This window comes from Prionailurus viverrinus, chromosome B2, assembly GCF_022837055.1.
Source record: "Prionailurus viverrinus isolate Anna chromosome B2, UM_Priviv_1.0, whole genome shotgun sequence".
Classification (NCBI taxonomy): Eukaryota; Metazoa; Chordata; class Mammalia; order Carnivora; family Felidae; genus Prionailurus; species Prionailurus viverrinus.
Window position 1 is genome coordinate 111565063 of NC_062565.1, and position 27740 is coordinate 111592802.

At 36.8% G+C, this 27740-nt stretch overlaps 1 protein-coding gene across 1 annotated transcript in view; it reads right to left on the reverse strand.

Moving 5' to 3' along the window:
* TRDN (triadin) overlaps window positions 1-27740 on the reverse strand; it is a 305883-nt gene that overhangs the window by 162298 nt on the left and 115845 nt on the right. Inside the window, 2 exon segments of the mRNA XM_047860375.1 lie at window positions 21962-22021; window positions 23292-23345. Of these exon segments, the coding sequence (XP_047716331.1) occupies window positions 21962-22021; window positions 23292-23345 (114 nt within the window).

Genomic DNA, 27740 nt, shown 5'->3' on the forward strand with positions numbered 1-27740 from the left:
CCTGATTCAATACTTTTTAAATTGCTACAACTATTCTAAACCTGTATGGAAGTTTCATTTGGTAATGAGCATTTAGGTTGGAAATGATAGAATCCCAGCATAAACTAACTTGAAAAAACAGAGAATTAATTAAGTGATGTAACCTAATTGCAGGAGGTCAAGGGAATGGTGGTTTCCAGGGATACCTGCATTCTAGGCTTGAAATGCCATTAAAATTCTATCCTCATCCTTTCCTCTGCCTCTACTTGTCAGCATTATTTTCAAGACTGGCTGTTACAACAAGGTATAAACGTGACCAATAGCATTTCCTGGGCTCTCATTACTTAATCTAACCACCTAAGAAGAAGAGACCATCTTCTTTTTTTGTCCTTTTTAAAAAGCATGCAGACAAGACTCTAGCCAACTTGGGTCATGTGGCAGATGGATCAGTGATGAAGATTTGAACTCTAACTAGAGCAATGTGGTTGGAGTTAAAGGAGCAGGATGAGAAGAGCAGAGAAGTACCAGAGGGAAAGATTTTAATTGTCTACTGCCAGTGTTTGGCAATACAGTTTTTCATGAGGCAAGAATGTAAGAGTTTTTAATTTATCTGATGTGTATATTCTAACTAACTGAATTCAGTAGCACCCAAGGATACTTTAGCCTAGTATCACTGATGCATCAAACTGAATGAAAACTGTCTCTCAAGGTGCAGTGTTTAACTCCTTCCTGACTGGCCTCCCCTTTCCCATTCCTAATTGGTTATTCTGATCTACTTCCTTTGTGCTGACTTTCACACATCCAATCCTTATGAAGGCTAAATTCTTTCCTGCAACCATTTTATAACAAAGTTGAAATCCTGCTTTTGATGTGTGTTATATTTTTACAAGCTCTCTACACACAAGGAAGAATAACTCATACATTAATTAGCTTTCTGCCTGTGGTTTTATTAAAACCACTTGCTAGCTCAAGACCTCACACATTGATTATAGCTGTCATTGTGATAAAATTTGAGTAAGACTAAAATTCAGTTGGAACAGCAAAATAAAATTTTCACATATTTGTGAAACCCAAGTGCTGAAACTATGAGTTCTATTGGAAATGGAAGAAATTTGTTCAAATAACAAATTATTCAAAATGGCAAGGGCATGTGGTTAGAATCTCAGTTAATGAACTTGCTACATGAGAAATGCTGCCCTGGAGTTATCTTCAGCTAGTGGTTCATGGACGACCTTTTACAGCATGGTGGAGAACTTAGATTTTACTCTGAGGGAGATGGAAACCTCCATAAAGGTGGATGCAGGTAGAGGTTAAGGTAGATGCAGGTAGAGGTTAAAGTCTCTATAGCCCAGATATCTGAGTAGCTATGATGAGTAGAGCCCCTTTCTCAACATGTAGCATAAACAAGAAATAAACTTTGTCAGTGTTGCTGGAACTTTTTGGCTTTTTGTTGTCAAGGTAGTTGTTGTAGTGTAACCTTACATATAGAGGCCAGAGATGATGGTGCCCAAACTGGTACGGTTCTTAAAGATAGTGAGAAAAGATAACTACTAAACATATTTCAAAAGTGAAAGTGACAAGATTTAACAATAGATTGAGGAGGAGAAATAAATAAATCAAATATGACTCTGGAGATTTGGGTCTAAGCAAAAAAAAAAAAAAGAATGATGTGATAACTTAATGATAAAAAGAAAAAGCTAAGTTTAAGAAGCATATTCCTGTGTGTGTGTGTGTGTGTGTGTGTGTGTGTGCAGATTGAGTTTGTGGGGTTTTTTTTGTAAACTATATTAATCTGGGGTATCCAATAGGTACTTATTTATTTTTTTAAAAAATTTAATGTTTATTTTTGAGAGAGAGAGAGAGAGAGAGAGAGAGAGACAGAGCATGAGTGGCAGAGGGGCAGAGAAAGAGGGAGACAGAATCCTAAGCAGACTCTAGGCTCTGAGCTGTCAGCACAGAGTCTGATGTGGGGCTCAAACCCACGAACCATGAGATCATTACCTGAGCCAAAGTCGGATGCTTAAGCAACGGGCCACCCAGGCGCCCCTGTTCAATAGGTATTTAAATGGAAATGTGAAATAGGCAAATAAATAGATAGGTGTGGAGTTTAGACAGACATCAGAGCCAGAGACAAACATTTGGGACTCATTATCACAAAGGTGGTATTAAAACCATGGAACTATATGAGGTCGCCTAGGTAGTAAGCATAGAGAAAGACACTTAGAATTGAGCCCTGGGGTGCTTCCACTTTTAGATACCAGAAAGAAAAGGAGGAACCAAACAAAAGGTTAAAAGGAAGGAAAAACTATGGTGCAAGAATCAGTAAAGAGAGATCAACTGTCAGATGCTCTTGAAAACTGAGGACTCACATTTAGATGTGGTATGTGGAGGTCAGTAGTGACTCCAACAGGAATTGTGTTGGGGGGAAAAGCCTGAGGACAGTAGGTACATGAGATACTGGAAGGAGAGTGTAAATAGCTCATGAAGAGTTTTGTTCTAAAGGGGATCTGAGAAGTGGGCTTCACTAAGGGGGATAGATCATCAGCAGGAGGACATTTTTTTTTTAATATACAAGGGAAGGGATAGCATACTGTATGCTGCTGGAAGTGACCAGCAGAAGTCAAAAAATTTGCAGAGGAGAGAATTGCTGGAGCAACATTCCCAAACTAGCAGATGAGGATAGTGTATTATGCACAAGTGCAAAAGCCGTTCCTATAAGTATGAACATTTTAAGTACTGTATTGCATTCAGCCAAAAAGGCTAAGGATACAAAGAAACAGATGGAGTGTTTTAGTAGATTCAATGGTCAGAGCTCATGAGAGCTCTCTTCCAATTGTTCTTTTCTTAGGCAACTAGGAAGCAAGGTATTCAACTGATAGAGAAGAATGGTAAATAGGTAGGACAGAAAAAAGGGGAAATGTTTGGAAACAGTAGTCTCAGAAAGAGGAGAGAGAACTGGTAGTAGAATTCCACTCTTAAAAGGAAATAGAATTGGCAGGGCCCCACCATTTCAAAGCACTCAGCATTTACTCAGTAAATGTCCACTGAATGCCACAGTAGGAAGTAAGATAAATTCCTAAAATCTTTGGTGCTTACACATAATTTTACGGAATAGAGGGTTCAAGTATTTCATCATATTCTCTTGGTAGATTTGTTTTACATGTTCAGTGCCTTGTTTTGTTTAGTTTTGCTTTACCCTTTGTTCTCTGATTGTATAACTTGAGTATGTGTCCATCTCTACAACTGCATAGCGTCTTTCAGGAAGACAGCAATTTTCATCTGCTTCTGCTCTTGATGTGCTTTAGCATTTGCTTTTTCATTTGTTTATCTTTTTGACCTTATATCCTAAGATCAATATAGCTAACAAGATATGGGCAATGACTAATTTATTACTACACTTTTTCCGGAAACTGAAATTATTTTATGGAAAACAAAAGACTGTTTTTAGTTAGAGAAGTGTTATATATACTCCCATGCCCCCTTCATTTAAAGAGGAAAATTTCCTAAAACATAACCATAATTCTTATTTTCAGGCCTGAATACTTTTGTTGTCTGAAAGCTTTATTCCCTGTCTTTTGAAGCATATGTAATTATTATACTATCTGTCCTACCTTAAGTTTATTGTCATTGTAATTTTTCCACTGGGCTCTCGAGATATTTTTGCCCTGAGGACAATTAACCATCATTTCATATATATAATATATTTTATTTCCCTTTTTCAGTGTCCTAGGTTTAGGCAGACATAATAACACATTCTCTGATTACATTTGGAATTATTCTGTATGCTGTAGTAGACAGACAGTAGTTATTTTTTCATAACTAACCAATTAGGAGAGTTTGACAGATGGCCAAACTTTAAATCATAATAATACAAACCTTAATTTAAAAGGTTAAATAATCTAGACATCAGTTTCATTTAGCCTGATGTTTAATTTTAGAAAAATTGAGTCTGATCAGTTTCCTTAAATTTAATATAATCATTATTCTTATAGGATTTACCTTCACAAATACCAGGGAGATACCTATTTCTCTTCTGCTTGAACTTGAAATGGTAGACTTCACTGACTGAAAAGATTCGTTTTTTAGTTTTAGGTTTTTTTTAGTTATCTCTACACCCAATTGGGGGGGGGGGCTCAAATTCAGGGCCCCAAGACCAAGAGTCACATGTTCTTCCAACTGAGCCAGCCAGGCACCACACAAGAGATTCTTTCTATAATCTTGAATATCCCACATTGTCTTCTCCTATATTCAACCATTGAGTCCTAATTCTAGAGGTGATAAAGAGTAAGCCTACACCCCAATAAGAGAGTACATCAGTTTTTAATATGGCTTTGATTTCGCCCTGGTTTCTTATTTCCATTTCATATCCACAAAGTACTCTCTCTGAATATAATCTGATTTGTTTCAAAAGATCGTTTCTAAAATCAAAGATTCTTCTCCAAGTAAGATTCCAATATCACAAAGTACAGCAGGATTTCACTCTTTTCTCTAGATGTAATATTTTAATTAATGAAATCCACAACTTTATTTGCTCTTGTTTGCCACACTATACACCCTATGTTGAGTTGTTTTTCTTTTTTAAAAAAAATTTTAAATGTTTATTCATTTTTGAGAGAGAGAGAGACAGAGCATGAGCAGGGGAGGGGTAGAGAGGGAGTGAGACACAGAATCCGAAGCAAGTTCCAGGCTCCAAGCTGTCAGCACAGAGACCATCATGGGTCTTGAACCATGAACCATAAGATCATGACCTGAGCTGAAGTTGGACGCCTTACCAACCGAGCCACCCAGGCGCTCTTTGTTTTGTTTTTCCCCATGTAGTGAATACTCCATTTGCTTGTTTGTGTGTGTGTGTGTGTGTGTGTGTGTGTGTGTTTACCCTAATTTAGCTTTAAGGGAATCAGCCCCCCTTCCTGGCAATTTCAGTCCAAATGTCTTTGTCCAAATATTTAATTGTTCTGCTCAAGAGATAGGAACTATGGCCTAACCTAAGACAGATTATTACTTTGTTCTCACTATAAAGATTAGTTCAGGAATGGGCCCATAAGGACCAGTTTAACTCAATTCAGGTTTTCTGTTTGAGCTCTCTGGAAGCCAACCTGTTCTTTTTCCCGTGGGACATTAAGAAGAGAGGATGTAGGGAAGACCACACTTCAAATGGCCAATTTTGAAATCACTTGAGCCAATACTAAGGAATCAGAATCTAAAAAAATGCAGAGATATACTTCATTTGGATATCATTCTACACTTATGCCAAGCTGAACCTGAAGAGAGTTTACTCTAGAACTGTAGTTGGATACACCAATAAATTCCTTATTTTAAATGGTCTGCCACTTGTGAGAGCAAATACCCTCAGTGATAAACCACTGTTAAAATTTTATGTATTCCAATCTCCATCCTGTTTAAAAATATGTTAAATGCATCTAGGTCAAATGCCTTCTGACATATGTCTGTGGCATTCCTGTTCTAAATGTCTAATGGGCAGCCTACCAGGAAAGAGACAGTTTCTCATGCCTTGATCTTAGTGTGAGATCTTGTATCTGCCCTGTTGGGGCAGTACTCACAGTATATTATAAATGTCTATTTATTTTCCTCTTTTCTAATGTCTTTAAGAACAAGTGCCATGTCAGTTATACTGATCTATCTCCAATATTTAGCAGATTTCCTTGCCAATGTTATGCCTTTAGTAAATGTTTGTTGAGTGAATGAAGGAAGAAAAGAATAATTTCTGTAAGAAAAAGAATTAGACTCATAATATATCCTTTGTTTCTTTTCTTAATGCTTACACTGTCTGCAATATAGTCTCAAATTATGTAAGGAAAAATGGGAAAAAAAAGGAAAAAGACATTAAAGCAATCTACAATCATCATTTTCTACTGTTGGTAAAAACAAAAAAAAAAAATTGAGAGTTGCAAAAGACAGTGGGATTTCTTTGGTGAAGTCTCTACTGCTGTTAGTCACTGGTGACCATGGTCAAGTTACTTAACTGTTCCAATTCTGGGTTCTATAAAACAGGCATTATATTCCCTACCTCAAAAGTTGTTGTAAGGATTAAATGAGAAAATAGTGAATACATTTAACTGTTACTAGTTTAAAAATGCTCTTGATGAAAAGAATACATATTGACACAATTTACTAAGCTATTTTGAAATTTTGCTTTGGTAACCCAAGAGAAGCTGAAATTGAAGAAAATATCATTGTAATGTTTTTTAAGCTTTGCTTTCACAGAAAGAAAAATCTTATAGAGATTTAGGACATATAATTAAAAAAATTAGTGGGCATCTACATCTATATGTTTAAATGTTTATCTCAGATCACAAGGAAAACTCAGGCTGTGTAATTCCCCCCAAAATTGGTCCAAGTACCCCCAAATTTTCTAATTAAAAAAAACTTGTTTCTAATTGATATCTCAGTTCCTGTACCACTCTGCATAATCTTCTCATTAAAATTTAATCTATGATGTTTATAAGAGACCACTTATTTTAATGTTAAATTGAATTATTTTATTTCTTATATTTTTTTCAGAAAACCATTCATTCTGAATATAAACTGCAGTTAAAAAGAATGTATCTAAGATGGGTAGAGGAAATACTTAAAATGTCGACATGTCCATGCAAACAAAGAAGAAATATTCATAGTCTATTTACTGGTTCTTTCTCAAATGTATTTTAATCCTCCCTCTTGAAAGTATTTCACAAAATGTAACACAACTCCCTCATACTCAAATTTAGGGCTTATTTTATTTCTGTCTTCACTGGGAGGGTAGTTCTGATTCTCCATAGTAGGTGTTAAGAAGATTGAAATTAGTCACTTGTATACCAGTCCCTTTTTTTCCAGGCTTAAATAAGTTTTAATATAAACCTTTTCCATTCTGAGTTTTAAGATGTATTTTAAATTCTTTTTCATTTTTTTTTATTTTTAATTATTATTATTTTTTAAATACAATTTATTGTCAAGTTAGCTATCATATAGTGTATACAGTGTGCTCTTGGCTTTGTTTGATTGTTTATATACAATGCCCAGTGCTCATCTAATAAGTGCCCTCCTCAATGTCCATCATCCATTTTCCCCTCCCCCCACATGCCCCTTCAACTCTCAGTTTGTTCTCTATATTTAAGACTCTACTATGGTTTGCCTCCCTGTTTGAAACAACTATTTCCCCTTCCCTTCCCCCATGGTCTTCTGTTGTTCCTCAAATTCCACATATGAATGAAAACATATGATACCTTTCTCCGACTAACTTATTTCACTTAGCATAATACTCTCCAATTCTATACACGTTCCTACAAATGTCAGGATTTCATTCTTTCTCATTGCCAGGTAGTATTCCATTGTATATATATAAACCACATCTTTATCCATTCATCAGATGATGGACATCGGGATCTTCCCATAATTTAGCTATTGTTGAAAGCGCTGCTATACACATTGGGATACATGTGCCCCTATGAATTAGCACTCTTGTATCCTTTGGATAAATTCTTAATAGTGCTATTGCTGGGTCGTAGGGTAATTCTATTTTTAATTTTTTGAGGAATCTCCACACTGTTTTCCAGAGTGGCTGCACCAGATTGCATTCCCACCAGCAGTGCAAGAGGGCTCCCATTTTTCCACATCCCACCAACACCTGTTGTTTCCTGAGTTGTTAATTTTAGCCACTCTGACTGGTGTGATGGTATCTCAATGTGGTTTTGAGCTGTATTTACCTCATGATAAGTGATGTTGAGCATCTTTTCATGTGCCTATTAATTGCCATCTGGATATCTTCTTTGGAAAAGTGTCTATTCACTTCTTCTGCCCATTTCTTCACTGGATTGTTTGTTTTTCTGGAGTGAGATTGATAAATTCTTTATAGATTTTGGATACTAATTCTTTATCCAATACGTCATTTGCAAATATCTTCCTCCATTCTGTCAGTTGCTTTTTAGTTTTGTTTATTGTTTCCTTTGCAGTGCAGAAGCTTTTTATATTGATAAGGTCCCAATAGTTCATTTTTGCTTTTATTTCCCTTGCCTTCAGAGATGTGTCAAGTAAAAAGTTGCTGCAGCTAAGGTCAAAGAGGTTGTTGCCTGTTTTCTCCTCTTGGGTTTTGATGGTTTCCTGTCTCACATAGATCTTTCATCCATTTTGAGTTTATTTTTCTGTATGGTGTAAGAAAGCGGTCCAGTTTCATTCTTCTGCATGTTGCTGTCCAGTTCTCCCAGCACCATTTGTTGAAGAGACTGTCTTTTTTCCATTGGATACTATTTCCTACTGTGTCAAAGATTAGTTGACCATACATTTGTGGGTCCAATTCTGGGTTCTCTATTCTATTCCATTGGTCTATGTGTCTGTTTTTGTGTCATACAATATACTGTCTTGATTACAGGTTTGTAGTAGAGGCTAAAGTCTGGGATTGTTTTTTTGTTTTTTTGTTTTTTTGTTTTTTTTTTTTTTAAGTCTGGGATTGTTGATGCCTCCTGCTTTGGTTTTCTTTTTCAACATTACTTTGGTTATTTGGGGTTTTTTTGTAGTTCCATACAAATTTTATGATTGTTCTAGCTCTGAGAAGAATGCTGGTGCAATTTTGATTTGCATTGCATTGAATATGTAGACTGCTTTGGGCAGTATTGACATTTTAACAATATTTTTCTTCCAATCCAGGAACATAGAATGTTTTTCCATTTCTTTGTGTCTTCCATTTCTTTCATAAGATTTCTATAGTTTTCAGCAAACAGATCTTTTACATCTTGGTTAGGTTTATTCCTAGGTACTTTATGGTTCTTGGTGCAATTTTAAATGGGGTCAGTTTCTTGGTTTCTCTTTCTATTGCTTCATTATTGGTGTATAGAAATGCAACCAACTTCTGTACATTGATTTTGCCGACTCATAGCCGTAAACAGATTATCTAGGCAGAAATCAATAAAAAAACAATGGCCTTGGGGCACCTAGATGGCTCAGTTGGTTAAGTGTCCGACTTTGGTTTAGGTCATGATCTCACAGTTTCATTGATTTTGAATCTCACAGATTCATTGATTTTGCTGCGATTTTGCCGAATCAGTTCTAGCAGCTTTCTTGTGGAGACTTTCAGGTTTTCCATGCAGAGTATCATGTCATCTGCAAAGAATGAACATTTGACTTCTTTTTGTTTTTTTGCCAATTTGGATGCCTTTTATTTCATTGTGTTGTCTGATTGCTGAGGCTAGGACTTCCAATGCTATGTTAAACAACAGTGGTGAGAGTAGACATTTCTGTCACTTTCCTGATCGCAGGGAGAAAGCTCTCAGTTTTTCATTGAGGATGATATTAGCTGTGGGCTTTTCATATATGGCTCTTATGATGTTAAGGTATGTTCTTTCTATCCCAGCTTTCTTAATAATAAAGGATGCTGTATTTTGTCAAATGTTTTTTTCTGTCAAATGTTTTTTTCTGTCAATTTTTTTTTCTATTAACAGGATCATATGGTTCTTATCCTTTCTTCTATTCTTCTATTGATTGATTTGTGAATATTGAACGAGCCATGCAGTGCAAGAATGAATCCCACTCGGACATGGTGAATAATTCTTTTAATACATTGTTGAATTTGATTTCCTTATATCTTGTTGAGATTTTTTGCATTTATTTTCAACAGGAATATTGGCCTGTAATTCTCCTTTTCATTGGGGTCTCTGGTTTGGGAATCAAAGTATTTCTGGCTTCGTAGAATGAGTCCAGATGCTTTCCCTCCATTTTCTACTTTTTGGAATAGCTTTAGAGGGATAGGTATTAATTCTGCTTTTGGGGCGCCTGGGTGGCGCAGTCGGTTAAGCGTCCGACTTCAGCCAGGTCACGATCTCGCGGTCCGTGAGTTCGAGCCCCGCGTCGGGCTCTGGGCTGATGGCTCAGAGCCTGGAGCCTGTTTCCGATTCTGTGTCTCCCTTTCTCTCTGCCCCTCCCCCGTTCATGCTCTGTCTCTCTCTGTCCCAAAAATAAATAAAAAACGTTGGAAAAAAAAATATCTGGTAGAATTCCCCTAGGAAGCCATCTTGCCCAGGACTCTTCTTTGTTGGGAGATTTTTGATAACTGATTCAATTTCTTCACTGGTTATGGGTCTGTTCAAATTTTCTATTTCTTCCCATTTGAGTTTTGGTAGTGCATAGGGGTCTAGGAATTTGTCTATTTCTTCTAGATTGTCTAGTTTGTTGGCATATAATTTTTCATAATATTCTCTAACCATTGTTTTATTTCTGTGGTGTTGGTTGTGATCTCTCCTCTTTCAATTGTGATTTTATCTATTTGGGTCTCTCTTTTCTTTTTGCTTATTTTTTTCAAAAAAACAGCTCTTAGATTCATTGATCTGTTCTACTGTTTTTTTTTTTAATTCTATATTGTTTATTTCTGCTCTAATCTTCATTATTTCTCTTCTTCTGCTGGCTTTGGGGTTTCTTTGCTGTTCTGCTTTTAGTTTCTGTAGGTGTGTGGTTAGATTTGTATTTGGGATTTTTCCTGTTTCTTGAAATAGGCCTGGATATCAATGTAAATTCCTCTTAGGACTGCCTTTGCTGCATAGCAAGGGTTTGGATTATTATTTAATTTTCACTTGCTTCCATATATTTTTTAATTTCTTCTTTAATTGCCTGGTTGACCCATTCATTCTTTAGTATGATGTTCTTTAACCTCCAAGCATTTGGAGGCTTTCCAAATTGTTTCTTGTGGTTGATTTCAAGTTTCATAGTGTTGTGAATGTGATCAAGCGTTCTTGTTGTGATCTGAACATATGCATGGTATTATCTCAATTCTTTTATATTTATATTTATTGAGAGCTGTTTTGTGATCAAGTATGTGATCTATCTTGGAGAATGTTCCATGTGCACTTGAGAAGAATGTGTATTCTGCTGCTTTTGAATGAAAAGTTCTGAATATATCTGTCAAGTCCATCTAGTTCAGTGTATCAATTCAAGGCCATTGTTTATTTCTTTTTTAAAAAATTATTTTAATGTGTATTTATTTTTTTAGAGAGAGAGAGAGACAGAGCATGAGTAGGAAAGGGGCAGAGAGAGAAGGAGACACAGAATCTGAAGCAGGCTCCAGGCTCTGAGCCATCAGCATAAAGTCCGATGTGAGGCCAAACTCACGAACTATGAGATCATGACCTAAGCCAAAGTCGGACACTTAACCAACTGAGCCACCTAGGTGTCCCAAGGCCATTGTTTCTTTATTGATTTCTGCTTAATCTGTTCACTGCTCTGAGTGGAATACTAAAGTCCCCTGAAATTACCACATTCTTATCAATAAGATTGCTAGTCTGTGATTGATTTATAAATTTGGGTGTATCAAGTTGGGAGCATAAACATTTATAATTGTTAACTCTTCTTGATGGATAGACCCTGCAATTATGATATAATGCCCTTCTTCATCTCTTGTTACAGTCTAGTTTAAAATCTAGTTTGTCTGATATAAGTATGGCTACTCTAGCTTTCTTGTAACTTCCAGTAGCATGATAGAGGGTTCTCCATCCTCTCATTTTCAGTCCAAAGGTGTGCTCACAGATATAGATGGATCTTGGTTTTGTTTTTGTTTTGTTTTGTTTTTGTTTTTGTTTTTGTTCTTGTTTTATCCATTCTGATACCTTATGTCCTTGATTGAGGCATTTAGTCCATTTATATCCAGACTTATTATTGAAAGATATGGATTTAGTGTCATTGTGTTATCTGTAGGTTTCATGCTTGTGGTGATGTGTCTGGTCATTTGTCGTCTTTGCAGCATTCCACCCACAGAGTCCCCTTTAGGATCTCTTGCCCGGCCGGTTTAGTGGTCACGAACTCCTTCAGTTTTTGTTTGTCTGGGAAAGCGTTTCTCTCTCTTTCAATTCTGAATGACGGCCTTGCTGGATAAAGGATTCTTGGCTGCCTATTTTTCCTGTTCAGCACACTGAATATTTCCTGCCCCTCTCTCTGGCCTGCCAAGTTTAAGTGAACAGGTCTGCTACTACCCTTACATGTCTACCCTTGTAGATTAAAGCCAATTTGTCCCTAGCTGCTTTCAGAATTCTCTGTCTTTGTATCTTGCTGTTTCTCTATGATAGGCAGCAGTGAAGACCTATTCTTGTTGAATCTGAAGGGAGTTCTCTATGCTTCCTGAATTTGGATGTCTGCTTCCTTTCCCAGATTAGGGAAGTTCTCAGCTATAATTTGTTCAAGCAAACCTTCTGCCCCTTTCTCTCTCTTTTCTTCTTCTGGAACTCCTGTGACATGGATATTATTACATTTTATTGAATCACTTAGTTCTCTAATTTTTTCTTCATGGTCTAGTATTTTCTTATCTCTTTTTCTCGGCTTCATCTTTTTTCCATAATTTAATCTTATATTTCACTTAGTCTCCCCTCTGCTTCCTCCAACCTTGCTGTCACTGCATCTAGTTTATTTTGCACCACATTTACAACATTTCTTAATTCATCATGACTATTTCTTAGTTTCTTGATCTCTGCAGTAATAGATTCTCTTCTGTCTTCTATGCTTTTTTCAAGCCCAGCTATTAATCTTATGACTATTTTTCTAAATTCTCGTTCAGATATATTTTTTATATCTGTTTGAAGAATTTTCTGTCATTTCTTCCTGGAATTTCTTTTGAGGATAATTCTTCCATCTCATCATTTTGGATAGTTTTCTGTCTTTTGTGTGTGTAAATAGCTTGTTATGTGCCCTGCACCTGCAAAAACTACTATATTAAAAGTCAAACACTGTCCAGGGCCTGGCCCTTCAGGAGGTGTTTTTGGAATGTGTTGCATGTTTTATATTATTGTGACTCTGGTTGCTTTATCTCCCTACTTGTAGTGGTGGTTTGGACCTTCCACTAGGTGCTTTGATTTGTTCATTGAAGTAACCCTGGAAAAAAAAAATTTAAAGGGGAGGGTAGTAGTGGAAGACGCCTTATCCCATACAAAAAGACAGAGCTGGGGAAAAAGAAAAGAAAAAAGAAAAAAAATTTACAAGGCAGAGAATCGGAGAAGCTATACAGCTTATTCCAGAGAGAAAGACAGAGAGACAGAGACAGAGAGACAGAGAGACAGAGAGGAAAATAAAGAAGGAGATACAGAAGAGGTGTGAAAAGAATTAGATTAAAAATGTCTGCTTAAACAAACCAACAACCAGAATAGAGAAGGGAAGAAATAAGAAGAAAAGGAAGAAAAATATATATATATATACGGATATAAAATAAGAATTGACCAAGAATCAAATCAGAAAATGCAAAACCACTGGACCAATATCTGACGGTGCCTTGGAACCCGTGGCTGTGCTAGTCTGGAGGAGGGACTGTCTGGCTCAGTCAGTGTGAATCTTGTTCTGTTAGATGTTCGGTTACCAGGCACAGAGGGGCATGGTTTGGTATAGGCGGTCCTGCCTCCACTGTGGGCCCCCTGTCTTGTTCCCTGAAGCCCCTCCTTGTAGGTGATGGGGAGAAAAATGGCAACACTCCAGTCTCTCCTCCCCAGACTGGGTGTTCCAGACCACTCCGTTCAGGCCTTCTTCACAGTGCCGCATGGGCCTGTGAAGCTGGTTTGTCCCGCTCCACTGTCTCCCTCACCTCCAGGTGCTCGGCTGGGATTCAAACCCTGATGTCTTAAAGAATCCTACTCCACCGGCCTTGGTTCTGGGGTAATGCCACTCTGCCCAGCAGCCAACAAAGTGCCTCTGGCTGTCGGGCACCTGCAGGGTCTTTTGTCCTTGAAGAGGCTATACACTTTCTTCCTACAGTACTCAGGGGAGGGAGGGGATTAGTCTCTCCGACTGCACCTCTGAGCTCACTACCAAGCCCGGGGCTGGTTCCCCTCCTCCCGGGGCATGCATACAGGGTGGCCAGCCCCAGTCCGGAGAAAGACCCGCAAACCTGGATCATGTTAGAAATTGGTTCTTTCTCCACTTTTTCCATTTCCTGGTCTGTGGTTTTTCTCATGTCCAAGTACAATCTTACACTTCCATAGCCTCTCATTCTCTTCCTTTTGTCTCTCCACAGAAGGGGATCCCTCCCCTCCATGCCTACGCCACCCGTTTTATCTGTCCCATTTCACTATCATACACCTATTGTCTGCCAAGTTGTCCTGGTGGGCCCCTGGAGATGTTTCTGTCACTCTGTAGCCTGGTTTCCTGGAATTACAAGTCTTCTGGACTCAATACTGCTGAGTTTGAGGGATGAAGGAACTTCGGGTCCCTCTACTTCTCCACCACGTTCACTACTGTCTCTAAATTCTTTTTTAAATCAAAATGCCTTGGAGTGCCTGAGTGGCTCAGTCAGTTGAACATCTGACTCTTGATTTTGATTCAGCTCATGATCACCCAGTCATGGGATTGAATCCTGAGTCAGGTTCCGCACTGAGCATGGAGCCTGCTTAAGATTCCCTCTCTCTCTCCCTCTTCCCCTCTCCCCCACTTGCACTCGTTCTCTCTCTCAAAATAAAATAAAATAAAATAAATATCAAAATGCATTTACTTCTTGTTTGCATTCGACCCAGACACACTTTTGTATTGTTGAAACCAAAAGCTAGAACGTGGAGCATTATCCCAGAGATCCCACAGCATGGCATGATATTAATTCTCTCTCACCTTTTCTGAAGCAGTTTAGCTTCTATCCTGCTAATTGAGATGTGATATAAGAGGTAAGCAAAGATATCATTATTAAGTAAAAAGTCAGCAGACGTTCTTGTATTATTCCATCACAAAATCCCTTGCCCTGTAGAGAATAAGCAACTATTGTCTTACATTTCTGTGATTACAAAACACTTGAAAATATATTCTTTTGCCTTCAAGGCAATTCAAGCATTGTAAATGTTTTTAATATAGTCAAGCTGCCATCACCTGAACTTGGACTTGCGGCCTGATCTATTTGGGAACAAAAAGCTAACTTTAAAGGAACATATGGTTGCCTTGTAATTACAGAGCACCCCTAAGTCAAGGCTGGGAGTTACTAATTTGATCAAGTCTATTTGTGCCAGATAACTCATTATTTACCTTCCTGAACAAATTCTTTAATAATTTCATTTAGGGCATGCATTAATATAATTGTCTGAATATCACTCAAAAATATGTGAAGTACCTATTTTTTTAACTTGATATTAGCTGGTAGATTACTGCAAAATTTATAGAATTCTGGAAAAAATTAATCTAGGTTTCAAAGTGTAACAAATAATGTTTAGCTGATGTGTTTGTTAAATTCTACCCAAATACATATGCATAAAATACAAAATTCAAATATAACATAACTTTCTAAAACCAAGTGTTTTTCAAGTAGAGGAAGAGATGGGGTGAGCATAAACACCTATAATTAATCATCTCAAAATACAAGTCTGGAAAATAGAAGTTTGCTCTTTTAAACTAAAACTTAAAAGTGAAAACATTGGAAAGATGCTATGTATTATCTTTATCTGTACATATATATAGGAAGTTACTTTTAATTACACATAAATTTATTTTAGTGGTCTGCAATCTGCCATGTAAATTATTTTGAGCTCTAGTAGCTCGAACAATCCATTACAAAAGATTCATGAAGTAAAATAGATGCTATTCTATGTCTGGTAGGCATAAAACTTAATGACATATTCCAAGCTATAAGCTTCTGTAAAGTATCATTTACAATTTCTCAATGACAAAAGTAGATCTTATATAGAGAAATAAAATAGTCAAAGATTTCAGTTTGTGCAGAATTTAATTGTATTTGCCTCAAACAATCATTGAAAATATTCTGTGGAAATATATATGGTTGCATACTTTAACACAGCACAAGCCTTATGAGTTGTTTTTTATGAATGAATAATTCTTTAAAAAACATTAAAGTACATTTCACAAACTTACCCTTTCCTATTCAGTGAACATCAAGGACATTTTGATATGTCTATCTCTAAAACCAAGGCTTTCAACTCAGAATGTATTTATTATTGGAGTTTTAGTTTTATCACCAGAGCTGCCTAATCTTCATGTACATCTTCAAATGCATGCTTCTTTTTATACAACAATCTAGATAGATTCTTCTTCATAACTTGAAAACACCAGGTTTTGACTACTGGAGCATCATGGTATTATCTCAAAAAAAGCAGATTATTTTTTCACCCATGTGCTCATCAAACAATGAATTCTCGATTAATTCTTAGATTTCCACTCATACCTTGTCCTTTTGAGCATCAGTCTCTCAAATTGTGTTGATGTCCACAGCTTCTAAATTCACCTCCCAAAACAAAACTAAACAATACAAAAAAGACTCTTTCCTCCTTTATCCAGACACAATTAAAAAAAAAAAGTCACTGCTTTCCTCTTCATTTTTGTGCCTCCACTGCAATCTGGTTTTATTCCTTCACTCTATAGGAAGTGCTCTTGTCTTTCCTGCCCTTGTGTCACAGCTTTTAAGTAACATTCACAAGGCTGATAACTTCACGATTCTTGAAACATCCATTTCTGAAATGTCTCTAATACCAAACTCTTTTCCTTTTCCTTTTCCTTTAATCTCTCTAGCAGTTCTTTCAGCCTCTTTTGCTTTATTTTCCATTATCTAATCTCTACATGTTGGAATTCCACAGGTCTTCATTCTGTATTCTATTCTCTATTTCTTTTCACACAATCTCTCTGGGTAATCTCATCTATTCCCAGAGAAACAAATATGATCTATATGGATTTCTATATATGTCGCTTTACTTCAGAATCCCCTCTGAAATCCAGACCTATGTATTTAACTGCCTTTTTAGAGTAGAGTAGATGGGTTAATATCCTGGCCCTGACATTTACTAACTGTGTGACCCTGGGCAAGTTGCTTAACCTTTCTGTGTCTTAGGTTACTCAATTTATAATAAGGATTAGAACAGCTTATTTATTCACTTATTATAAGGATTGAATGAGTTAGTATCAAAAAACAGCGAAAATAGTCCCTGATATAAAATGTGAATGATATGTCACATACACTTGAAACTTAACATACTCAAGAGGAAACTAGATTGTTTCTATCACAGTTGTTCCCCAGATAAGCTTCCTCATCTCAGTAAATGATCCCATCTTTTAATTGGCTTACCTCTTCTTTTTCTCCCTCTAACCCATTTTCAAAATGAGTATATACTTGTGTAAAGTATAAATGAAAATGTTTTTCTACACTGCTAATATCCTTCGTGTTTCCTATTATACTTTTAATAAACACTTACATATGTCCCTATATATTCTGACCCCTTGTACTTCCTCTCATACATATTGCACATATACATCTATCATGCACGCGCACACACACACACACACACATACATACCACATTCACACATCACATAAAGATGCACACATCAACGGCTGGATCCTGACAATATATCAGATTCCAATTTAAATGCTGTCTCTTAAAGGGGCGTCTGGGTGGCTCATTGGTTAAGCATCCAACTCCCGATTTTGGTTCAGGTCATGATCTCATGGTTCATGGGATCGAACCCCCTGACAGGTTACATGCTGTCTCTTAGAAAAGCCTGCTCTAACAAGCTTTTCTATTTAAATAGCTCCCTATCCCCACTTATTGCTTTCTCCTCACTGCCTCAAATTTGTTTCTCCTATGGCCTTTATCCCAAGTTGGACTTATGGACATCATGTTCACTGTGTGCCTCCTTTATCAAAATGTAAACTCTGTTAGGGTTTATGTTCAGTTATCTACCTCTGTGTACTCAGCACCTGGCACAATGGCTGGTATATGGTACACATTAAGTGAATATTTTTTACAAGAATGCATGCATGAATACATGGATGAGTGAATTTGTCCTTTTCTAGCAGCTATTCCAGAGAAACTAGTATGTTTTTTCAGGATCTTTCTTATAGTTTATACTCCTATTCAGATAATTCTTGGGAAAAAAGTCATGTTGCAAAGTGGGATAATGAAACATCATTTTACACCATTATCTATCAGTTATCAAGTCAAAATTATCTTCGTAATTAATAGGCTTGTAAACATTATAGGGTGGTAATGAATCTAATTCCAAAAAATTTATGATAACTTATAACTTCAGAAATGCCAATCTGAAAGAAATGAATCATAGTTTTGATCTTATTCTATCCTGGTTTATGTTTTTTCTCCAGGTTATAATTGTTTCATTACAAGGAAAAGCAACTTGTTAATTTTTTAACCATTATAAACTCATCAAGCACTAAGAACATTATTTCTTCAAAAATACCATTTTGTGAAATAAAGTGATGAAGAATGTCTTTTATCTACAGTTTAGGTAAAGAATAACACAAACTATATTTGACTATGTCTTATGAGCACTTTAAACTGCCACATTTTTATCATGTTGCTTGATCGACCCATCTTTGTGTAATTCAGGCCTTCAAAAACCTTCTTTTATTACGTGAGTTTTATCTTATAAAACATTTCTGTATCTTTATTATAGATACCTTAGATGGCCTCTTTTAACTTCCATTTAATCCTCCTTCCAGATGGAAAACATGGAATGCCAAAAACCTGCATCTTCCAGACTCACTTGCAGTATATTTAATTCTACCAGTTAGATGCACCTATAGGAGACTGAGAAGCAGACATATTTTGGCACAGATCACTTTGATGTGAGCCAGTTGCTTAGGCTGGCCTCAACATTTCCAGGATCTAGTCTGTGGGTGTTAAGAGGCAGCTTTGATGAGTGAAGCCACTTCCTGACCAACTGACAGGCCTTGATGCTCAGTAATCTAGTAACAGCTCCTTGATTTCAGGGTTCTTCAGGTGCTTCCAACAACTGTGCTGTGTCCACTTTCCTGGATGGAAGTCCTTCTGCTTGTCTACCTTGAGTAGTTTGTATGTCTAACACTGAAGTGTCATATAAACACAGGGAGATATTTTCTAAAGGTTTTTATTTCCTCTCTTGATTGTGTTTTCCATGGTGTTCAGACTGAAACTTACCTCATAACATTGTAAAAATATCCTGGTGACTATTTTTTGCCATTTCATACAGTGTTTTATAAGTGGCACATATTTGTTTGTATCAGGACAATTTGAAACATATACAAAATAAGAGATTATTATCATGAACCCGGATGCACCAATTACCCTGTTTCAACCATTATTAACTTGTGAACTGGCAATTTTCTCTAGCATAGATCATTTGCAAAGTGTGATTTACTAGTTTCAGGCAGTAGAGGCTCATTTATCATAGGATTTATGTCTCAGGTTCATTTGCATCTACATAATTATAAAATATACATGTAATAAAATAAAATAACAATATAATATGTAAGTAACTTTATATGTTATATAAATGTAAATAATACAAAAGTCAATATAAATATAATAAAATATCGTGGTAAATCCCATAAGTATCTAGGCATATCTTATGCCTTGTAAATTTTCTACTCTTTGGGGCTAGAGTAGTGACATCAGACACTCTGCTATATTCCTCTGACTATTTTAGGAAGAAATGACATATGTGCCCCAGCTCTTCAAGATTTCAGATTATTTTCAATTTCTTTCGTTATCTCTAGAAATTACTATTGTCACGTTTCAAACTGGCTGCTTTTAAACCATATTGCCTCACACATGAAAATACAATTGGAGAATTATTAAACTCTAAAAGAAACAAGAGTTATAAACCAACATTAATAAATCTCTGTGTCTCTGTCCCTCTCTCTTTCTCTTTCTCTCTCTCTCTCTCTCTCTCTCTCTGTCTCTCTCTCTCTCTCACACACACACACACAATTTTGAGTGTATTGGAGGGTTAAGAGCTTATAAACAAACAATTTGCACATATTTTCATTAGGAAGTTGAACTAATTTTTAAGATCCAACAGTATTTTGTGTCATCAACAGTAAACATACGAACGAACAAACACACGGGAAACTGGTTCCAAGAAGGACAAACTTGCTTTTCAACGCTAGCTGAGCAGCCTTCCCCAGGTACGCTGAGCAACCACCCAGTTAGTTCTGTTTCAGTGGATAAGCACATGAGCACTGGCCTTGTAGGCAGTGAATGGATGAGCCTGACCTTGTGGGGAGTGATATTGGCATAATCAGTTCTGTTGCCAGTGGTACATAACCTCACTCTGACATGACTGCTGGGCTAATAACACAGGTCTCCCAGTAGCAGAGAAATATCAAATTTTCCCATCACTCACTGTCCATAAGGCATGTTGCCTTTCTCCTAAAAAACTAAAACCAAACTAAAACGACAACCATGCACATCACTGAGTTTTGCCAAAAGTATTTTCTGATTTTGCATTTGCAAACACATGACAAATATTTTGGAGATTACAATTCAATTCAAAACTTCTTCTGCAAATACCTGGTAAAACTGATGGTCCAGAAAGGAGAACCTTGTTTCCCTTTAGCACCCAAACATGTCACAGATATATGGACCCAAGCAGCCATCAAATAGCCAAAATTGCATTTTTCCTTCTCATATGATAAGGTACATATTTCACCAGGGGCATAAGGAAAGTTTTAAGTCAAACTCAATGAATGTTCAACAATACAACAGATTCTACAATAATATGCCCTTAATAACGAAAATTTGGATGCAAGGTAAAATATTTGGCTATCAGTTCTCAGACCCACAGAACACCTGGAGGTCTCTTCTTGAGCATTTCATGAGTCATACAATCATGCAACTGTTAATTCTTTACAATTTTTTTTACCCTGCTTACAGCATGATGTTGGGGACTTCCTGCAACCCCTATTTGTTACTAACTAGTATCTAGTTTGGCATTCGGTGGCCTTCCTTTTCAGGATCCTTCACCATCACCTTTTCCCCTCTAGATAAGCTATCTACTTCCTAGAAGAAAACCGTTTTCACTGATGCTATCCAGTCCTCTCTCCACACAATAGCCTGCCTTGAAGCTCTCCCTTCAACCTCTCCTTCATTTAAGCTTACCTACCACCCCATTTTCTAGGGCATTGTTTCCAGCTTATTATTACACAGAAAGGGTCTGGAAATCTCATTCACTTTAAGTGTTAATAACTGAGAAGAATTAGTTTGTTAGCCCATACACACAGGCCTAGGAGATTTGCATCTTAATAGAGGACAATTCCTTCATAACTCAAAGGAATGGAATATCTCTAATAGTGGAATTTCAAGCATCACTGACACTAGTGGAGGAAATATTTGGGGGTGAGAACACTTAACACCAAACCATAATCTCTCATAATGTGAGACAACTATCTTTTTCACCTAGACTTAAGCTTAACCTGAATAGAAGCTGGTATTCATGTTTGAACAAGAATTAAAGCACGACTAAGTATAAAGCAAAAATCTAAGCTGTTGAACAACGCTCTTTCTGAATGGTCTGCATTACTCTCTCTGAGCTTCTTAGCTTTGCAAAGTGGTGTTATTATACTATGTAGCTCTTCTCAATTTCATTATGTCTTCACCAGGATGGCCTTAAAGTTCTCTGAATTCAGCCTCACTAAACTTTAGACAGGCTTCTTTCTGACCTTAGGCTCTTACCCTCCTTTTACTTAGAGCAATTACTTCAGAAGACTTGTAATTGTAAATTCTTTCTCTGCTCCTTTCAAATAGAAATCTTTTTAAAAGGCTCTTTCCTGGTTTTCTAACTCAAGAATACCTTTCTCAGGGAGCAGGAAGCCATCCCTTTGAAATGTAATCATCAAGAACAATAGTACCTCAGTCTCCCAGTTTCTGTGGGATAGTAAGAATCTAACTCCTTGGAGTGCCTTGCTCCAAGCTGTAAAACTGCACTCCAGTCACGAAATTAAGAAACCAGTCTACTTTTGCTTTGAGTCAGGCGCATTAGCACACATATGGCCTAAACCCTCTACCCCATTGCAGCTCTTAAAAACCCTCCTGCTCTTTGTTTCAGTGAAATTGAGTTCAGAATGAGTTGTGGCCTCTATCCTCTTTTGCAACAGCCTTGAATAAAGCCTTCCTTGCATGTTTAATTTCGTCCAGTGAATGTTTACTTTGACAGCCTGAACATGCACAGATTTAAGTACCTATATGCAGTTTGTTTACATCGCTCCAAAATTCTTTCATGAACAAACATTGTGAACATAATTTGACTAAGGAAACAAAGTACAATACCTTTTTTTTTCACATCAACGGCAGTTTCCTTGTCGGTTTTCTTTTTGACAGCTTCTTTTTCTGGTAGTAAAATGAGAAAATTTTACTCATTTCAGGCGTCTGTTTAATTCTTATGTATTCTGGGGCACACGTGACTGCCATTATGGCATCCAACTCATCTTCTATAGAGTAATCCTAAATCCGTGCCACAGTAGTGTCAAATATGAGCAAACCAGAACCTTCCTAACACAAAAGGAGCTCTGTTGTGTTTCCTCCTCAGGAAGGGAGCAAATTTGTGCTAAGCTCAAAAACAAAATTCTCATGACAATGGAAACATTATATGCCATTATCAATTTTGCTATAATTCAATAGTTTTTTTTAATGTTTATTTTTTTATTTTTGAGACAGAGAGAGACAGAGCATGAATGGGGGAGGGTCAGAGAGAGAGGGAGACACAGAATCTGAAGCGGGCTCCAGGCTCTGAGCTGTCAGCACGAAGCCCGACGCGGGGCTCGAACTCACGGACCGTGAGATCATGACCTGAGCCGAAGTAGGACGCTCAACCGATGAGCCACCCAGGCGCCCCTCAATAGTTTTTCTAAAGGACATTAAAATGAATATATTGAAAGTTCTCTGGGCTATCAAGCCACTGGAAGCATGTCAGAAGCAGAAATCTCTGGAGCTCATTTGAAACTTCAGATGCACTATTTGAAAACAACCATCTAAAAGTAATAGGGGTGCCTGGGTGGCTCAGTCAGTTAAGCCTAGGCTCAGGTCATGATCTCGCAGTTCAAGAGTTCCAGTCCCCATCAGGCTCTGTGCTGACAGCTCAGAGCTCAGAGCCTGGAGCCTGCTTCAGATTCTGTGTCCCCCTTTCTCTCTGCCTCTCTCCTGCTCGTGTTCACGCTCGCTCTCTCTCTCTCTCTCTCTCTCTAAGGATAAATAAACATTAAAAAAATTTTTTTTAAGTAACAAAATACAGTGTATCAATCAACTAGGTTTTTTTTTCCCTTATACATTCAATAGTTGCCCTTTTGATAGACACTTTTTATTAAACTGAATGAATTGAATAGGAACTTCATATTTATATTTGCAGAGAGAGAACTGAGTACCACTCCTCAGTAAGAAAAAAATTCCATCAGTAACAATTTAGAAAAGTGTTTAGACATAAATTTTCTTTTTAAAAATTTATCAATTCAACCTTATTTAGAATATTTATAAATTTCAAGACTGCTAACAACAATAACAATAAAATTATTAAGGGAATATCTTTCTTAGAAAACAAGAGCTTTATGAGTAGTATCGTAAAAGGATATTAATTGGTTTCTGTGTTAGTTTTTAAATTGTTCACCTTTCTTTTTTGTTTCAGAAGTCACTTTCTTCTCAGCTTTCTTCTTTTCCTCTTCTTTTTCTGGAGAAGAAAATTGAAAATATTTCTTTCAGGAAAATGTAATACAAAGGAAAAACCAAGATTTGAATGAAGGATTACTGTGAAATCACTTCTGCCTCCAGATAGCTTTGTGACTTTGAGCAAGTGATTTAATCTCACTAAATCTTATTTTCCTCATTTGTAAAATAATAGTACTCCCCTCAAAGTTAGATCATGTTTACAAAGCACTCCGCACAGTGCCTGGCTCACAGTAAATGCATAAAATTGCAGGTTGTTAATACTGTTTATAAATAATGAACAAGATCCTTTGAGCTTTCTGAACCAAGCAATTGTTTGGTGCCTAAAGTAAGATAGTAATATATGAAATTAAAACATCATATCTGGGAAAGATACTGCAGGTAAACTAAAAGAAATACTTTTTTCGTTTCCTTTCAGATGTTTAGTTTCATTAGAAGTAGTACAGGAGGCCATTAATGTGATCTATTTTGATTTAACCGTTTGTCACATCTGCTTCTTGTCAACAGGCATTTGGAGCCTGGTGACATCTGTCTGGCAGTGTGTTGGGGACATAAGTTCCACTGCCCTTTCTGAGTGGTTGTATCAACGAGGGTGCTCACACTCTGCACCCAGAGGTTTGCAATAAGTCTGGGTCCCACACAGAGCAGCATGTGGTGGCTCTGGACTTCTCGTGGAAGAGTTACTTTTCAGAGATCTGAGAAATCTTAATCTGAGGGGCGGAGGGAACCTCAAATGCCTAGCCACAGCCTTGTTAACAACTGGTCATCTCTGGACATTGTTCTGGTGAGTGTACTCATTTCATAACAAAGTCATGTAGAAGTTGTTGAAATGGAATATTCAGTGTTTTTAGGTTTGAGGCAGCTCTAAGTTCAGTTAATGTTGGAAGATGACTAATTTTTATCCTCAATTAGTGGTGCTATTTACCTTATATTTGAAACACCTTTGTATCTGTCCTTTGTCTCTCCTCACACATATAGATGCCAAGCATTCAAAGATTTTCATCATCCAGAAATATTATGAGATTGTTACTGTGCTGAAGAAATCCAATGCATAGTTCTAGTATGAATGTTGAAATTGTCTACTAATGACTGCCTCTCATTAAATATAGGAATTAATTCATTCCCTTAGGTATAGAGATTTTTTACCTACAAGATCAAAGACAACACTTTCAGTGTTAGAAGTATAATTTATAAAGAACCCCTTTTCATGGCTCCTAGAGATAAGCTGGTGTCATAGGGAGAAAGATATTCACACTCTGTCTAAATGTGTCTGCAGTGTGCCATTACAGCCCATCCAGTCAGAAGTAGAGAGTCAACAAGTCCAATTCTGATAGTTCCAGAGTTAGAAATAAACCACTTGAATTCCACTTTGCCTTTTCCTAAAGGTTTATGCATATTAAATATGCAAATCATGTTTAAAATTCTGAATAAAGATACTTTTGACTTAAGTATTATTACTTTCAGCTTGTCTAGGAGAAATTTTACATAGCAGGGTATTTTCCATGTTATCTAAATAAATGCATATGCCAGACAATTGAATTGGCATTTGCTAAACATTTGTGCCAGAATATGGATTAATTAAAATACAGATTACTTGTAAATATTTCTTAGCCCATATCAAATAGCAAGACTGTAGTCACAATAAGATCACAACTCAGTATCCAAATCTCTCCGTTTCATAATATAGATGAATAAATATTTCATTTAAAAGTTCTTGCCAATTAGTCAATCTTACATTGAACTTCAGAATGAAAGTAGATATTTGAGGTCATAAGATGGAAGACACTCTTTTCATTTTTTTTTAAAGAGAATACTCTTGTGCAATAAATTCTGCCCTTTAAATTAATATAACTGGAATTTTATTGTGGTGATACAGTATTCTTGCCTTAGTTCAGATTGAATTAATACTTCCATTTACACTCTGCCTGTGATTATGGCCATACACTGAGAGAGTCATGAATAAAAGTAGAAGTCCACAAAAAAGCAGGTATAAATAATGTACTTTAATAACATTTTTATGAATTAGACCTTTAAGCTGTCATTATGGGGCTTACTTTATTCATGGTGAATTCACTTAAAACATCAAATTGAAGATTCTGCATTTCTTCAAGCACTAGTGTCTCTATTCTATAGGTGATTTGGCAGCAGTGGAATTAATGGAATTATAAAAGACACAACAATTTAATTATACCCTGCTCAGAATATCCTGCCAATTTCTTTAATGAAAATACTCCTTCCCCTGACTTGTATCTCCCTCAACATTCAACAACACTCTTCCCTTTCCGCCTGACTATGCACCCAAATATTTAATTTCATCCTCACCCTTTCTTCCAAGTTGTTGGCTATTTTGTTTGTGGCAGCTAGAGAAGAGTTAGAACATTTAATACCATTGGTTTTCAGAGGGGGTAGCAATTAAACGTGTCTGTAGAATGTGAACTTATCAGTGTATTGCCTCTCTCTGGCAAAAGTGTCATACGCCCTGAAATGATGGCTCTATATGGCAGGGATCACAGGAACGCTGGTTGAGAGAGAAATCCTCTCCACAAGGAGCAGCTCTGAGCCACAAATATGTTATTAGCTTCTGCATAAATTAACATCAGATGAAAGAAAAATTAAATGACTTACTTTTTACTTTCTAAGCCCTTACAATGGGCTTTTCTCTTGCTTTTAAATGTTTTTATGCCATCTCAAACCCAGAGAATGAACAATAGTTAATTATAATCCTAAAGCTTTCTAAGATGCCTGTTCCCAGCAAAATGGGAAAACAAATGCAAATGTTGAATTTTCAACTTATGTTTTGTTTGTCCCCTCTTTTCTTTTCTACTGTAGAGAAGCAGATGGCTGCTTCTCTTCTAACCTTCTATGGCCAGGATGGATGTATTCTTGGTCCGAGTCATGTAAACAAGGGTGTGTTTGTTCTATAACAATGCATTCCAACACATCTTGCCACTTTCACTTTATTTCTTTAGAGTGGCAAAGGTTGGCCTGGAACCCCACTCATTCCATGATCATGGGAAGCTTCACACAAGCAGATAAGTTCAATGACAGCAGTGATTATTACAGTTCTCCATTGTTATCATACAGAAGCATGAGGCAAGAGAGAAAGCATGGGTGCTAGCGTGGATGACCTTGGTCTAAATTCTGTCTCTGACCCTTTCTGGTTATGGGAAATTGGGCAATGTGCTGTGACACACTGAATTTCATTGTCCTTATTTGAAAAATGGAACTAATAAAATCTACTTTGCTGGTTTGTTGTGAAGAATGGAGACGCTGAGCTGAAGTGCCTAGACCAGAGGGAATGTTCATAAAATGTTGGCAGCGGGTAGCTATTACGCTATTTTAGAAACAATAAAAATCTGACCACATATAATCTTCAGCAAGTTTTCTAGATACGGTATTTATTGATCTCTTTAAGAAAATGCACATTAATTCTTATTTTTCTGTATGAAGAGAGGCTGGGTCTGGAATACTTTATATTAAGAAACTTCAGGAAAAAAAGTACATCAGTAGGTTTAACATGCTATGAAGCGGTGCTGTGCTGGAATGAAGCGGATTCCAGTCTTGGTTTCGCTATAATTAGTAGCCGCTGCCTTATGTAACTATGAGTAACTCTTCCATTGTCAACCATAAAAGGCAGGGGAATGAGTAGAGCATATTCAGGGCCCTCTTCACCCATGTATTGTCCAAATGAAGCATGCTTCTTGCATTATTTCTTAATTTTGCTGGGAGTAGGCAACTTAAAAAGTTTTATCCTTGTGAATAGCTGCTGTATGGTCTCTGGCCTTGCTGTGGCTTCAAAAATGTTAAATGTGGGAAACAGTTTTTAAGGCTTTAAATACATATTCATGTTATATATATATGTATATTTATATATATGAATACATTTACATGAATATATAATGTCAGGTGGTAATAAGGGTCAGGAAAAGAGAGCTTGTTTTGGAAGATTAAAGAATAAGAGGGTGGAAGGAAGCATTGCATTTTTTTTTTTTAAGGAAGAAGTGTAAATCTTTTAGAATAGGTAAGATTTGAAAAGTGTCTTGAAAAACAGCAGGAGAGCTTTGGGCTATCAGGGAGAACTTTTGAGACGAAGGAAAAATATGTGCCAAGACCTTGAACATAGGATTTGTTGTTCATGGTATGACTGTCCCATTTTACTGTAAGATAAGAAGCCACTGAGAGGTTTCGAGCAGAGAAATTATATGACGCTGAGTTACATTTTAAGAGGAACTTTGGCTGTCACTGAGTGGTGTTAAGTGACCCATTGGACTGCGATCTTGTATAGAAGAATAAGAAAGTAAAAGAATAAAACACAAATATATGTATATTTTTCTTTTTTCCTTGTTTTCTTCCTCTGAATTATATTTGGGACTCTTGAAGGAATGTAACATTA